The 13,311-nt window shown below is 56.1% G+C and overlaps 1 protein-coding gene across 3 annotated transcripts in view; it reads right to left on the reverse strand.

Moving 5' to 3' along the window:
• The window catches only part of Mllt1 (MLLT1 super elongation complex subunit), a 42,658-nt gene that overhangs the window by 2,040 nt on the left and 27,307 nt on the right, over positions 1-13,311 (reverse strand). For 2 of the 3 annotated variants that reach the window (XM_041669665.1, XM_041669664.1), the window contains exons 4-11: positions 11,122-11,265; positions 8,349-8,474; positions 5,286-5,819; positions 3,135-3,222; positions 2,113-2,221; positions 380-479; positions 216-287; positions 51-122 (exon numbers count right to left, since the gene is read on the reverse strand). In XM_041669665.1, the coding sequence (XP_041525599.1) occupies positions 51-122; positions 216-287; positions 380-479; positions 2,113-2,221; positions 3,135-3,222; positions 5,286-5,819; positions 8,349-8,474; positions 11,122-11,265 (1,245 nt within the window). The remainder of the gene's footprint in view (positions 1-50; positions 123-215; positions 288-379; positions 480-2,112; positions 2,222-3,134; positions 3,223-5,285; positions 5,820-8,348; positions 8,475-11,121; positions 11,266-13,311) is intronic. The other variant, XM_041669666.1, reaches the window with a different exon arrangement.

Genomic DNA, 13,311 nt, shown 5'->3' on the forward strand with positions numbered 1-13,311 from the left:
GACAGAGCTGGGTGCCCCATGCCCAGGCCCGGGAGGGGAAGGCGCAGTACCTGCTGTAGCACATTGCGCTCACGCAGAGCCATCAGCCTCCGGTGCAGCTCCACCAGCTCGTCCGTGTAAGCCTGGGGAGAAGTACATCAATGGGCTGTGGTCACTCAGGCAGTACAGCTCCAGGACCCACCCACCCCCATCCTCACAGGCCCAGACACGCCCACCTTATCATAGGTAGCCTTCTTCAGAATCTTTTCAGGTTTGCTGCAGGGCTCGGGGCTCCTCCGGCCAGAAACCTGTGGGGACCCCAGACCTGTGAGCTCTAGCACGGCCCCCCAACTCTCCCAGGATAACCATAGGGCCTGGCTCAGAGCCTGACCCCACTCACCTTGCTGCTGGGAGGAGGTGGCTTCTGCGGGTGCGGGGGCTCACGGCCAGGCAGGCAGGAGTCAGCACTATTGTCACTTTCACTGTCGCTGAAGCTCAGCCTAGAGAAGGCAGGTGCTGTCAGAGCTGACTCCTGCTACACTACACTGGTGGGAATGGAGTGCCCTGTGTTCACACTGCCCTGCCTTCACCCCTGGCTGAGCTCCAGAGCTGTCTGACCCGCCCCTAGCTGCAGAAGACCCCATGCTGACCTTGAACACTTTAGTGACCAGCTCTGCTGGTCGCTGTCCTTAGCAGGGATGTGTGCTGAGGGCCAGAGACCCTCGGGGCAAGTCTTAGCCCCTGCTGCAGCCCTGCTGTAACCCCTCCAGCAAAGCAGTCTGTGCAGACATCACACAAAATGATGTCTGATCTGAGTACCCAAGTGACTGGTAGGTATCTTAGCCCACAGCAGGCAGTAGTACTGAATCACATGGTACCCTGACTAGAACATGTCCGGTCGTCACTCACTGATTAGACTACACTCTCAGCCCACTCCTGCTACCATCCTCTCAGTATGCAAGAAGTTCCTGAGGGACCCCGGGCAAGCACAGTGGCCAGTCGTCTCCTGGCACATTCAATAGCACACTTTGGTTCCAGCATTAGTCCTTGCACCATGTGGGCTCTGGGCTCAAACCCAGGTACTCAGGCCTGGTGGCAAGTGATTTTACCCACTGAACCATCCACCAGGAGGACAGCATTTCCTCCCTCAGCTCCCAGTCAGTTGGTTCTGCTCTAAGGCCACAAGTGGGGCTCCAGGCCAGGCTGTTACCAAGCAACCACAGCCTCAGGCTCCCCTTACTTCAGCCTCTTTCTGTGCTCAATAAGTGGCACCTGGGGATGCTGGGCCTCAGATCTCTTTAGGGAGCAAGGTATCCTTGTGTGCGACCCTTTCCTAACAACAGGGACAATTCCAGCTCTGCTGGCTAGCAGGCTCCCACCCAAGGCCTTCACAAACACCCTGAAGATAATGTCCCTACAGGGTAACTATGGCCCCTTTGGAGGGGACTGCCTGTGGACTCTCAAGAACCTGCTTCCCCCTTTTCTCCCAGGGTCAAGTCCTCTCTGTGAGCAGAGGCCAGATCCTTGTGGGATTTAGGCTTGAATCTCATGGTTCTTGGGTGTAGGGTGCTGTGCGGGGTGGCTCACTGTAGATACGCAAAAGCTATAGCCCTGGATGACGCGGAAGGAGCTATGGTCAAAGTTTCTGGGACTCTCCACAGTAAACCATTAGATACACTAACCTAAGCAGCATGCCCAGTTCTGCCTGTCACAGCCTAGTGCTCAGCCTGTTGGAGGCCTGAAAAGGAGAACCCAGGCAGAACTCCCATTCTAGGGACCCAGTGTAAGGACATGCTTACTAGGAGCGAGAAAGGTTGCCTTAACCCTGACTTACCTGGGTAAGGCCACACTTAGCACGGGGGAGGATTATGCTGCTCTGTCTCTGGCTCCTCTAAGTAAGGACATGCTCACCATGGAGGAAGGCTGCCTTAATGCTGGCTCACCCGGACCCCATGCCTCCCACTCTCCAGCACACCTCTGCTATACCCAGTTCTCCAGCAGACAGCTAACCTTAAGCCAGGGTGGTGCATGCCATGATCAAAAGGACAGCCTGGCCAGCTCCAGAGTCCCCCAACCTGTCCTGACAGTGAAGGCCAACACTCAGACGGCTTCTGCACCACCCAGACTCCTCACCTGGACTCTCGGCCTGGATTGGCCTTGACAGTGGTCTCCTCTCCTGACGACGAGTCATCCTCATCCGACTCCTCAGACTGCAGATCCTCCACCATGGAGCGCAGGGGGCCTGCAGCAGACAGGGGAGAGCTAAGCCTCTGGTTGCCTACCCCAGGGCCACCCCAGACTTATCACCATCTGTAGGGTCCCCGACCCCTACCTTCCTGGCCCTCCTCACAGGTCTCAGGCTCCTGATCTGCGACTGGCCTGAAAGACCCCTCCATCACAGCAGCCAAAGCTCAGAGTCCCAGGTGGCCCATAGCTCTGTCTGGGACCACAGCCCCACCCAGCCTGCACTCCTTTGTGAGGGTACTCAGCGCCTCAGAAACCCTGTATAATGCTCTGGGTCCACCGTCCTCAGAGGCACCCAGTTGCAGTCCCCTACATTCGGCATCTTGGTTTATATTCCTGTTGCCAAGGCAACAAAGGGACACAAAGCCCTCAATTACCTTGGTCATGTGATGCCAATTCAGCTGGTTCCCTCCCTAACTAGCAGGCAAGAACCTTGGAGAGTATGAGTTTCAAGGACTCCATCCCCCAGTCCAGCCCCTGTCCCCAAAGGAGGCTGCCACCATGGGAGGTAGGCTCATCTAAACAGCTTGGCCGTGCTTGGACCTGATCCCAGTCTGCTGAGGCAGAATACAGAAGCCAGCCTAAATGCCCCTGGGAAGGCCCAACACACAGATAGATCATCCTGATAGATCAGAACAGGCTGGCTCTACAATGCTGAGTGACCATTTCTCAGGAGTGAGCACCTCTCTGGCTACAGGCCTGTGGTTCCCAGGGAGTGACATGACTACTGGTTGATAGCATGGCCCAGGAGAAGGATGCCAGTCCAAAGGAAGGCCTGGCTAAAGAGCGCAAGCCCAGGCTGTCTTTCTAAAGCAACAAGCAGTCCAATTTCCCGAGAGCCATGCCTCTCCCGGGCTGTGCCTACTGTCGACCTCCATCCACATCTACCACTTCCAGCTCCCCAGACCCACCTTGGCTGTGGTTCTGAGATGGTTCAAAGTCTGAGTCGGAGCTGGAGTCAGAGCTGGAGCTGGCGTTGGCTGGGCTTGACTGGGCCGACTTCAGTCCATGCCAGGGCAAGCAAAGAGGGAGAGAAGAGACTGTCATCTTGTCAGTCGGAGGAGGGGCAGTGAAGTGGTCACATGGCCCCAAGGAGCTAGGACAGGAAGGACGTGCTTCCCTGGGGCTGAGTGATGACAATCAAATGTCCAGACTCTGCCCAAGCCTTCCTACCACCCACCAGATGCACAGGAGTGATGGTGGGAGCTGTGTGTTACATGTCCTGGAGCAGGGCACACCTTGCCTGGTCTTCCTGTGGCTGCACAGGGATGGACTTGGCCAACAGGGGGCAATGACGCCAGGACAAGACAAGGCAGGAGGCTGCCACTGAGTCCTTCAGTGAGTGCTGGGAAAGGTGTGTGTGGTGTGTACAATACCTCAGGTGTGATCTGTGGTGTGAAGTCTGTAGTGTGCAATGTTGTATATGGTGGGGGGACATGATCTTGACACACATTCACGGTGGGGGTAGACTAGTTACTGCGGTCACCAGCAAGAGGCTGGCTACGGGAGGAAGCAGAAAAAGCAGCAGGTTAGTAGATCTTCTAGAGCCTGTCCCTTACCTGGGACCGAGTGGCTACAGCCCTTCCCCTGGTCAAAGGTGAGTGTGGAAACAGAACACACCTGTTGTGGTAGAGTTCAGGACTGAGCTGAGTGGCCCTCAGCCCTGCCCAGAACATGGGGCAGGACAGTTCCTAGTCTGCAGAAAGCAGAGTCCCCTGCCTGGGAGGGAATTCCAGGCTAAAGGCAGAACTGTCCTGCTCAGGGCCCACTGCAGCTTGGCCTACTGGAGGCCAGGTGTGCCCATGAAGTCTCTCCTCACCCACCTTCCATGGCCAGTAGCAGTCCCTAGGGAACCTGTCCTAGCCATCCATGACTGTTGTCCACTGTAAGGCTCTCAGGGTAGGACTTCACAGCCTGGACCTGGAGCCAGGGCACCCTCCCTTGAACACACCCAACCCCATTTATTTCCCCTGGGCAGCAAAATGAAGAAAGATGGCTGCTACCTGACATTGCACCAGGTCAGGGTAGGCTCCAGTTTCAAGCCTGCAGGCTTAGGCACAGGCTAGGAGCTGATGGGGACAGGTGCCCCTCCGAGGCCTCAGTGGGCTTGTGGTGGTCCACAGACCTGGTACCTTTCTTACCACAGAGAGCCCAGGAGCAGAGAGTACCATCATCCTACTGCAGCCACACTTCCCACAACCACAAGAGCCTGGGGTGTGGACAGCAGGTGGCAAGGCCACCAAGCTTACAATAGCAGCTGTGGCAGACACTCTGATTGGGGTGCTCCTGGGCCATATACTGTCTACACTCTGCTCCAGTCTGAGAGGGAAGTACCCACAGAATGGCCTGTGAGCCCTGCCTGGGACCAGAATACCAGCCCACAGCTCAGGCAAGGTGGGCTAAGTGCAGCTGCCCTAAGTGCCGTGCCCTGCCCTGGTACCTGGAGGAGGGTGTTTTATTACCCAGAGCCACAGTTTCATATAGCAGAGGCTGAGCCCTGGCTCAGGTGGTCCCGCACAGCCCAGCGCCTGAGGGCTAAGCCCTGGGAGCTGCTGACAGACTGCTCTGCTCTGTCTCTGCAGAGCTGAGACACTTCCCTGAGAACTGTGGAAGGTGGCCAGCACTCAGCAGGCAAAGTGCCAGAACTCCAGGGGACAGAGCACTCACCTCTGCATCACCTCTACAGCTAGGAGCCCATGTCCGTGACACAGGCAGACAGCCCCCCAGAAAAAGGTAGAATGAATCTGTACCCTGCTGCTCGGCACAGGTGCAGGGGACAGGAGGCTCCCAGAGAAGCTCTGGATGGCTCCCTTCTGATGGGAGGAGAGCAGGGTCAAGGCACACCAGAAAGGCAGGACCTCAGAGAGGGAACTGTCAGGTTCATCTTGAATCAACAGTGCTTGCCTAGCCACCAAAGTCACAGCCTGCCCAGTGGGTGGCACCAGGGCTGGGGTTCTGAACTTCAGTACTACATGGCCCATAGCACCTAGGGACCTCAGTTACTACTGGATGGGCAGGGGAGACGGCAAACTGGCAAGCAGCACCCAGCACGACCTGCTCACCTCTGACCGGAAGGAGGCCTCATCCTCTGAGTTTGAGTCCTCAGCCTGCTGGGTCCGCTTGGCCTCTCGAGCCTCACTGTCTGCCTTCCCCTTGTCACCTTTGCTGCTGCTCTTGTCCCTGGGCACCTTCTTGTCAGGGAAGGAGGAGGAGGCGCGGGGTGAGGTGCCAGGGGCACGCCGGGTCCCCTTCGATCCGCTCTTCTTAGGTTTTTTGGCACTGGGCTTCGGTGAGTCCGTGGCAGCGGGCCGCTTGCTGGAGGCCTTGGGCAGGGTAGGGGGCTGGGGTGCCCCCTTGGGGGACAGGCTTTCCAGCTTTGTCTCCTTTAGGGCCATTTTGGGTTCCTTGAAGGCAGCCTTGGGTGCTGGGGCCTTCTCCTCCTTGGGCAGCTTGCGCACAGCGTCCTTGGCACTCTTGGGCTCGCGCTCTGGCTCCTTGGAGCAGCTCCTGCTCTCTGAGTCCTTGCGCGGCCGCTCGCGGTGCTCCCTGGCCACCTTGTGAGGTTTGGACGCCTTACCACTCTCTTTGTTGGCGTCCTGCAAGGCCAAGGGCAGGGAAGGTGAGGAAGATGTGTTAGCGGCACCTTAGGGCTGCCGGACTTAACCACCCAGGCCCAGGCAAAGGCTGATTTGCCTGTCTGAAATGTGTAGAGAGAACCTGCAGAGTGAAAGGGTACAGCCAACAGATACAGTAGAGCTATGCCCACAAACCTGTGTAGCCACTATGGCCACCAGCGCCTACAGCTACCTGCATCTGGGAGACCCAAGGCTACACCAACCAGGAGGTGTGGTCAGCCTCTCTCGAGGCCCTAGTTCACATTCTTGGTGCTCGCAACCCATCCTGGAGCTGAACCATCCTGGGCAGCCAGCACCTCCAAGCTGATGGGGTGGGTACAGTACAAGGCACATGACCCAGGTGGCTCTTCTAAAACTAGAAGAGCTCAATTGACAGGCATGGGCACCCCAGGGAGACAGAGGCACCACCCAGGCAGAGCAGTCCTGTTCTAGCCATGGAAACCAGTGGGGAATGCCCAGCTTTCTGCACCCATGTTCCCCCCAAATGTGGGAAGGAGTGCCTACTCCAAAGAGCAAGAGCTCAGCAAAGAGGCCAGTGCCCACGACAGCATCAGCAGGGCCACAGCCCGAAAGACAGTGCTCTCACATGCCCTCTCCACATCCCAGTCACCAGATCATTCTGGAGTGCTCAACTTGTGCCTCCACCAGTCCAACCTTCTCTTCAGCAGGTACAGCAGTGGCCAGGCAAAATAGCTCAGAGCTTGCCAGGTGACAGCTCTTCCCATGCAGGCCAGACCCCAGGACACAGACAGGAGAAAGTACCACAGAGGACACCAAGCTCGTGGGAAAAGCCCCTGGCAAGAAGGGCTCTGCAACATGCTTAGACCACTCAGGTGTCTAGGGACAGATGAAGCTGCCTCAGGACTGTGGCCTGTGCCATGGCCATGTTCCTGCAAACTTAACAAGGAACACTGCAGGGTGATGAATGCACCATAGGAACTGGAGGGAGGAGGACTGTGTCCCAGCAAGCCACAAGGAAGGCAAGAAATGGAAAGCAGGTGGGCCTCACCCTCTCTTGCTGAGGACAAGTCTATAGGCAAGAGTGGCCAACGAGAATGTGCCCACAGTTATGAGAGGTTGACAGGATCCACTTCCCTAGGGCCATGCCTGGGCAACTACAAAGTTCCACAACTAGCCCTCCAAAGTGAGACCCAATCTCAAACACTGTGAATGCAGTTGGTGTGGATGGAACCCTCATGGGCTCGATGCTGCCCTCTCTTCAACAGTGATGACAGGCACTTCAGAGAGGCTGCCAAGGGCTGGTGGCCTGGTGCCCATCAAGGTGACACAATCTGTGCCTCCAGGGGACAGGTCTGGGTGGTCCTAGCTCCAGCCACAGGCCATGACAGACTGCTCAGTCAAGTTAGTAGAGGGGCTGACACTCAGGTCTGGACCATGCTCTAAGGCTGGGGCTTCTGGGAGTCACAGAGAAGAAGCTGTGCTGCCTAGAAATCTGTGCAGCCCCAGGCAGCACCCACAGAAGTGGGTACAGAAGATCTGAACACCAGGGAGGCACGTGCACAGGAGACATAGCACCCTTAGCCTTCAACACTTCCGGGGACCCTAAACAACAATGGCTGAGTGAGAAGCCCCAGGCTGCTAGCAAAGCCTGGCCTCTCCTGCAACCTTCAAAAGTCAGTCAAGGGTGACATCAGGGCCTGGCTGGGACTCGAAGATGTGACCAGCTTGAGGATGATACAGGCCTGCTAGCCTTGTGGAAAGAGCTGGAAAGAGCCTGCCTAGTGCTTTCTTCTCTTCCTGTGGTATCCATGGATAAGATGGCCCAAGGGTGCTTGAGTCTCACAGACGCCCCGCTGACAATGCCCTACAGGCAAGTGAAGCAAGAATGTGAAATGAAGGATAAACAAGGTCACGCCGAGAAGTGTCCCCAAAAGGCCAAGCCCACATGTTGTGAGGTCTGGGTGGTCCTAGCCTGGGTGGTGGGCCCAGGGTACTAGGTTCAGATGCCATGGTGGTGCTGATAGCATTGGGCAGCGTGTGGCTGGGGTGGCTGCTCCAGGAGGCCCACCGAGAACCTTCCGGAAGGTCAAGTGATGGAACGAAATACGTGTCCTTGGGATTCAGCTCAATCGCATACATGCTATTCCCTGAATCCCCCAAATCGGTTTTAGGCCAGCACTGCTGACCAGCAGAGCTAGAAGTGGCAAGGGCAGGTTTGGTCTGGCCTTGTTGGAGCTAGAAGGTAGCTAAGGGACCACTGATGGAGATGCCCTGCCCAGTGACCAAATCACTGCTGAGCAGGAAAGAGGGCCCAGGAGGCCTGACTCAAGAGGAGCAGGGTGCAGGATGAACAGCCAGATCACAAGCACTATTCCTTGACGCTAGCTAGCGAAGCGACAAGGATCAGGAGCAGAGGCTCGGGATGTAGGCGGCAGGTGTGCAGGCCAGGCTCAGCAGATGGTGGAAATGGCCTGCAATTGCCAGTGGCCAGGTCCATGCTCCGCAACGTTGGCCTTCCACCTCACTAACCTTGGAGCCGTGGGACGGTTTGTTCTTCTTGGGGTCAGAGAAGGCAGAGAGTGGAATTGTGGGTAACATGGGGTAGTCGGGGCTGGGCCTGGACACCGTGTCCACTCCTTCGGGCATTACCATCACCTAGTGACAAAGAAGAGACAGAGGTTATCCACAGGCCCCAGGCGATGGGCTGGCGGCCGTGGAGCTGGCCTCCTGGGGAGGGAGAAGGAAGCCGGAGGCCAGCTGCCCAGAAGAGTCACAGGTTTATCCTTATGATGGACAGTGGCAGGGACCAAGATGGCCTTAAGGCCTCCAGGATGGACCCTAGCCAGCAGACTGCAACCCTGGTCAAGAAGATTCAGAGTCTGTGGCAAAGCAAGAGATGCAGCTGGGGCCACAGGCTGTGCTGAGCACAGAGGAGGAGGCTGGAGGGAGGCACAGCAGGAGAGGCAGAAGCTGGTGGCAGCAAAGTGGCTTCTGAGGGATTAGCACAGATGTGGCTGGGGACAAACTTTTCTCACTTCAGGTACAGGCAGTTGCAGCTGGCCACATAGAGCCCAAGCAGCAAGGCAGAGGCCAAGAACAGGGCCAAGGGCAAGAGGGGGTAAGAGAAAAGCTTAAGTGGCCAGAGCTGGTCACTGCGAGCACCAGCCAGCTCAGGGTCGCGGGCTGAGATGAGGACTGGCCTGAGGCCCAGAAGTACTGCCCGGCTTCAGCAGATCTCAAGACACAAGCAGTAGTTTGGGAATGGACTCCAAACAGCAAAGTCACATAAAGATGGAGGCCAACAATTGAGGACACGATACTGCATAGAATGCAGCAAACAGAGGGAGGATGGGGCTGTAAGAAAAGGGCTCAGGCTGGCCAAAAAAGTGACGTTCAGCCCTGAGCACCTGGGCTCTGCAACCAGACACACCTGTCCTCTGGGGATGGGGATGCCCCACACCACTCGACACTGCACTGGAAGAGGGCAGGAACTTGACCTGCCCTGCTGTGACTTGCTCACTGGAGCCTGCCCAACCACAACAGAGGTGAGGCTCCTATGAAGGCTGTGTGTCCCCAGCTGGGCCTTGTGAACACCAGTTCCTAGAAGCACCTGTGAGGTTCTAGTCCCAGGACACTGGTCCTATGAGAAAGCGACTTCTAGGACAGGGTAGGAGCAGAGTGCAGGAAAACCCAGCTCCAGGGTAGCCAGGCTTCAATGGTCCCTGCATGGCTTGCATTCTTTTCCACTTGCCAGCCAGCTTGGCCTCCAGGGCCAGCAGCTTGTGTTCCCTGCCAAGATGCCCGAGGCCAGATGGGGACGGCACACAGACAAGACGCCACATGGGCCAGGTTACCTGGTACAAACAACCCCAGGCCACAAGCGGACGAGACCAAGCTGGGCACTGCTGGCTGCCTGGCTATGGCAGTGATGGACCCCAGTCTGCTCCTTCCTAGGGACAAAGTCAAGTATAGAACCTGGAGCCACTGCAAGAACATGTGACCCTAACATGATGTCACCTCCAGTTCCCCAGTGCCCACAGCTCCTAGACAAGCATTACCCCCACAGACATTCACAACCCAGAAGGCCAACAACACAGAGTCACAGTTACCTGGTCCTGGGAGTCACCTGAGAGCCATCGTCCCATAGCCAGGCCACCTGAGGCTGAAAGTGTCTGGCTGGCCAGCTCCCTAGGAGCACTCTAGGACCTCACTGCAGTTTCTCTTCAAGGCCGGCTGAACACAGCTTCCCTCCCTGTTCCTCCTATGCTGTGTCAGATGATGCCCTGAGAACCTTCTCCACAGTTTGGGTAATACCTCCCCTGGCACCTGAGAGGCTTGGAGAGGCCTGAGACGCTGACGCTCCCAAGAAGCTGACCTGGGGCCCTGGGGACGCCCACACACGCTGTGGATGCGCAATTCCTAGTGTAGGGCAGCAGAGGGTGGAGCTGCCTCTGCACACACCCACATACCCTCAGTCATTCCAGGACCTGAATGCAGAGCAGTATCGTGTCTGCACGTCCATCCCAGGCTGCCACTGCCCTGCCACCACATAGGCAGTCAGAGAGCTTCATCGGCAGCACGCAGGGTTTGAAACTCACTTAAACCCTTGCCTGAACACAACCACTTCCATTCTGAGGAGGGAGTTCCTGAGAGACCTGGCTATACAGAACCAAGAGAAAGGGGATGCCTGACTCCAGAAACATATGCTGGCTGCCATGTACCTAGGGAAGAGGGCTAGCCACACACTCAGATACCACCAGAGCCCCAGTCCTACCATACCACAAACCCCCATACCTACACACACACACACACACACACACACACACACACACAATCTCAGACACTACCACATACTCTGTCCTATGTTTACACACATCTCAAACACGACACCACACAGCCCACCCATCTCTACCTCTGCACCTGATACACCACATGATGTGCTTACAGCTCACAACACCATGATTTCTTAAGCCACATATAACCTGCATGCACACATGTGCACTGACATACAAGACGACAGGTAGCCATACAAACTACCCACTGCCCCTCCCCATATTCTCACACCCCTTGCCAGACCATCACAGGCCTAGGCTAGCACCTTGGTATGCTCTGTGACCTTAGGTCACCGAAAGTGGCTTTGCGACCTTCTCCTTCAGCAGCCAGTTGAATCGTAGTTGTCTGCCCTTGTCCATGGGCCCCTCCACGTCCTCAGGCTGCTGCCTGCCCCACCAGTTAAGGGCCACCCAGGCCCAGCCATGCCAGCAGCCAGCACAGAGCAGAGGTGGCGGGCAGGCGCACTCACCCCGCCAGCCATGAGCAGCTTGCAGCGAAACTCTGTGGTAGGATTGTTGAAGGTGAGCTTCTCGCAGCGCAGGTGGTTGACAGGAGGGTTGCCCTCCAAGTTGAGGAACAAGTCATAGGTGAAACAGACCTTCCTCGGTTCCTCCTAGAACACAGAACATGGAATTCCATCAGCAGTGAGCAGGAAGCCAGAGCACTGGACAGGACAGGGCCTTCCCAAGCCTGCCCCACGCCTCCTATCTCTCCAGCCATTAATAATAGAGCCCTTCGCTCCCGAGAGGGCTCCGAGCCTCTGGGATTCCCCTTCAACTCGCGAAGCACCAGTGAGGTTGCTCTTCTTCAAGTCTCATACAGCAAGGCACTCCCTGCACTTTCCTTACAGACCCCCACAAACACACTCCTCAGGTCTCAATCCTGTGAGCAGTGCAGGAATGGGGGTCAGATCCCATGGTTTTACCACAGGAGGTCCTCAGGAGCCACCACAGAAACCAAAACCCAGAGGCTTTTTATGTGCAGTAGTGTGGAAGCCACAAGGAACCATTTTCATGGTGACTAGATGCCCCACTGCCAGGTGTGTGTAAACAAACTACACTCCAGGCTGGCCTTGAACTCTCAGTGTTCCTGATTCCACTTCCTGACAGCTAGGATAAGGAGAGCACTACCACACTGATACCCATCCCCAGATACAGGGCAGACAACTGACTTGTGACATGGGTGTGAGGGCAGTTTCATGGAGGCAAAACAACCTCATCAAACAACAGTGATGGTACAACTAGATAGCAACATGAAGAGAAACAGAACGGAACCCACCTCACCTTGCAACCAGAAAGTGGCTCAGCAGAGACAGGCACTTGACCATGCAAGCCTGAGGACCCACATGGAGGGAGATGGTGGCAAGTTTAAGAAACCAGGGACACCAGATGGTCGTGGCACACGCCTTTAATCCCAGAAGGCAAAGGTATGTGGATCCCTATGAGTTCGAGGTCAGCCTGGTCTACAGAGCGAGTTCCAGGACAGGCTCCAAAACTACAGAGAAACCCTGCCTTGAAAAACCAAAAAAGAAAAAAAGAAAAAAAAAAGAAAGAAAAGAAAGGAAGGAACACATAAACCAACCAGGAACAAGAAAAGAGGGATAGTCCTGGTTCCTAAAAGTTCCAGAAGCTGCTGAGAACTGAAGGTTCAAGAAGGTGACTGTAAACTGGGCATCCAAGATGCCCAAGGCCCAGATGGGAGCTGTAACTGCTGCAGCCATTCATGGCTGATGGGAAGTAGTCATCACATAGCAGCCAAGTGCTGGGCACGCAGGGTGGACACCTCCAAGCTGAACACCAGAGGCTCTAGTAGTCTCCCGTCCGACTCATGGCGGGGAGTGTCTAGTCAGTCTGTGCAGTCCCAGGTGTTGGGGATTCTTGGGTAGGCAATGGCCAGCCTCAAAGAGCCCCTCCTCCCTGATTTCTTCTTTGGATGTATTAGCAGGAGAGCACAGATACTTCAACATCCCTGATGGAGGACCAGTACTCCCTGAGGGATAAGAGGCCTTTGGCCCCACTTCCCCACTCCCAATTCTATGGAGATGGGCCCAGCTCAGCAAATGACAGCAGCGGGAAATTTAAACCCACAGTAAGCTACATGTTAGCTAACCAGTGAGATTTAAAAGTAAACACTCAGCTCCCAGAAAACAAAAGCAATCTTAGCAAACAACAACACCTCACACAGAAAGTCAGGCTGCAGGACAGGAAACCTCTGTGAGCGGCAGCAGGGCAGGCCCCAGTCTGCTAAGTGCTCCTCCAGTGGGTGAGGGAAGGGGCAGGGTCTCCCTGGTTTCCTGGGGATATGTAGGTCACAGTTTGCTCAATGGTGGCGTGTAAGCTCTGGAGACCCAGGGTGACTCACAGCAGGGTCAGTCAGCTATGTGACAACCCTCAGCAGCAGAGTGACCGCTGGATGTCCTTGTTCATCTAACACTAACACAGACACTGGATGGGTCCTCTAGTGTTGCAAGTGAAGGGCAACAGGGGTGAGGCTAACCTTGAGGATGGGGATCTCACTTTTGGACATGGGTTTCTGCAGAGCCTGTGGAACAGACAGGCTGGCCTAGACGAATGGGGACTGTGCCCCCCTCTTGTTCTGGCCACAACACGAAGCAGAAGATGAGGGGACAGGCTAGCACAGATGCGACAAGAAGCCAGCA

The sequence above is a fragment of the Microtus oregoni genome, unplaced genomic scaffold (assembly GCF_018167655.1).
Source record: "Microtus oregoni isolate MIOR12 unplaced genomic scaffold, Mior012 000019F_ref0000042, whole genome shotgun sequence".
Lineage (NCBI taxonomy): Eukaryota > Metazoa > Chordata > Mammalia > Rodentia > Cricetidae > Microtus > Microtus oregoni.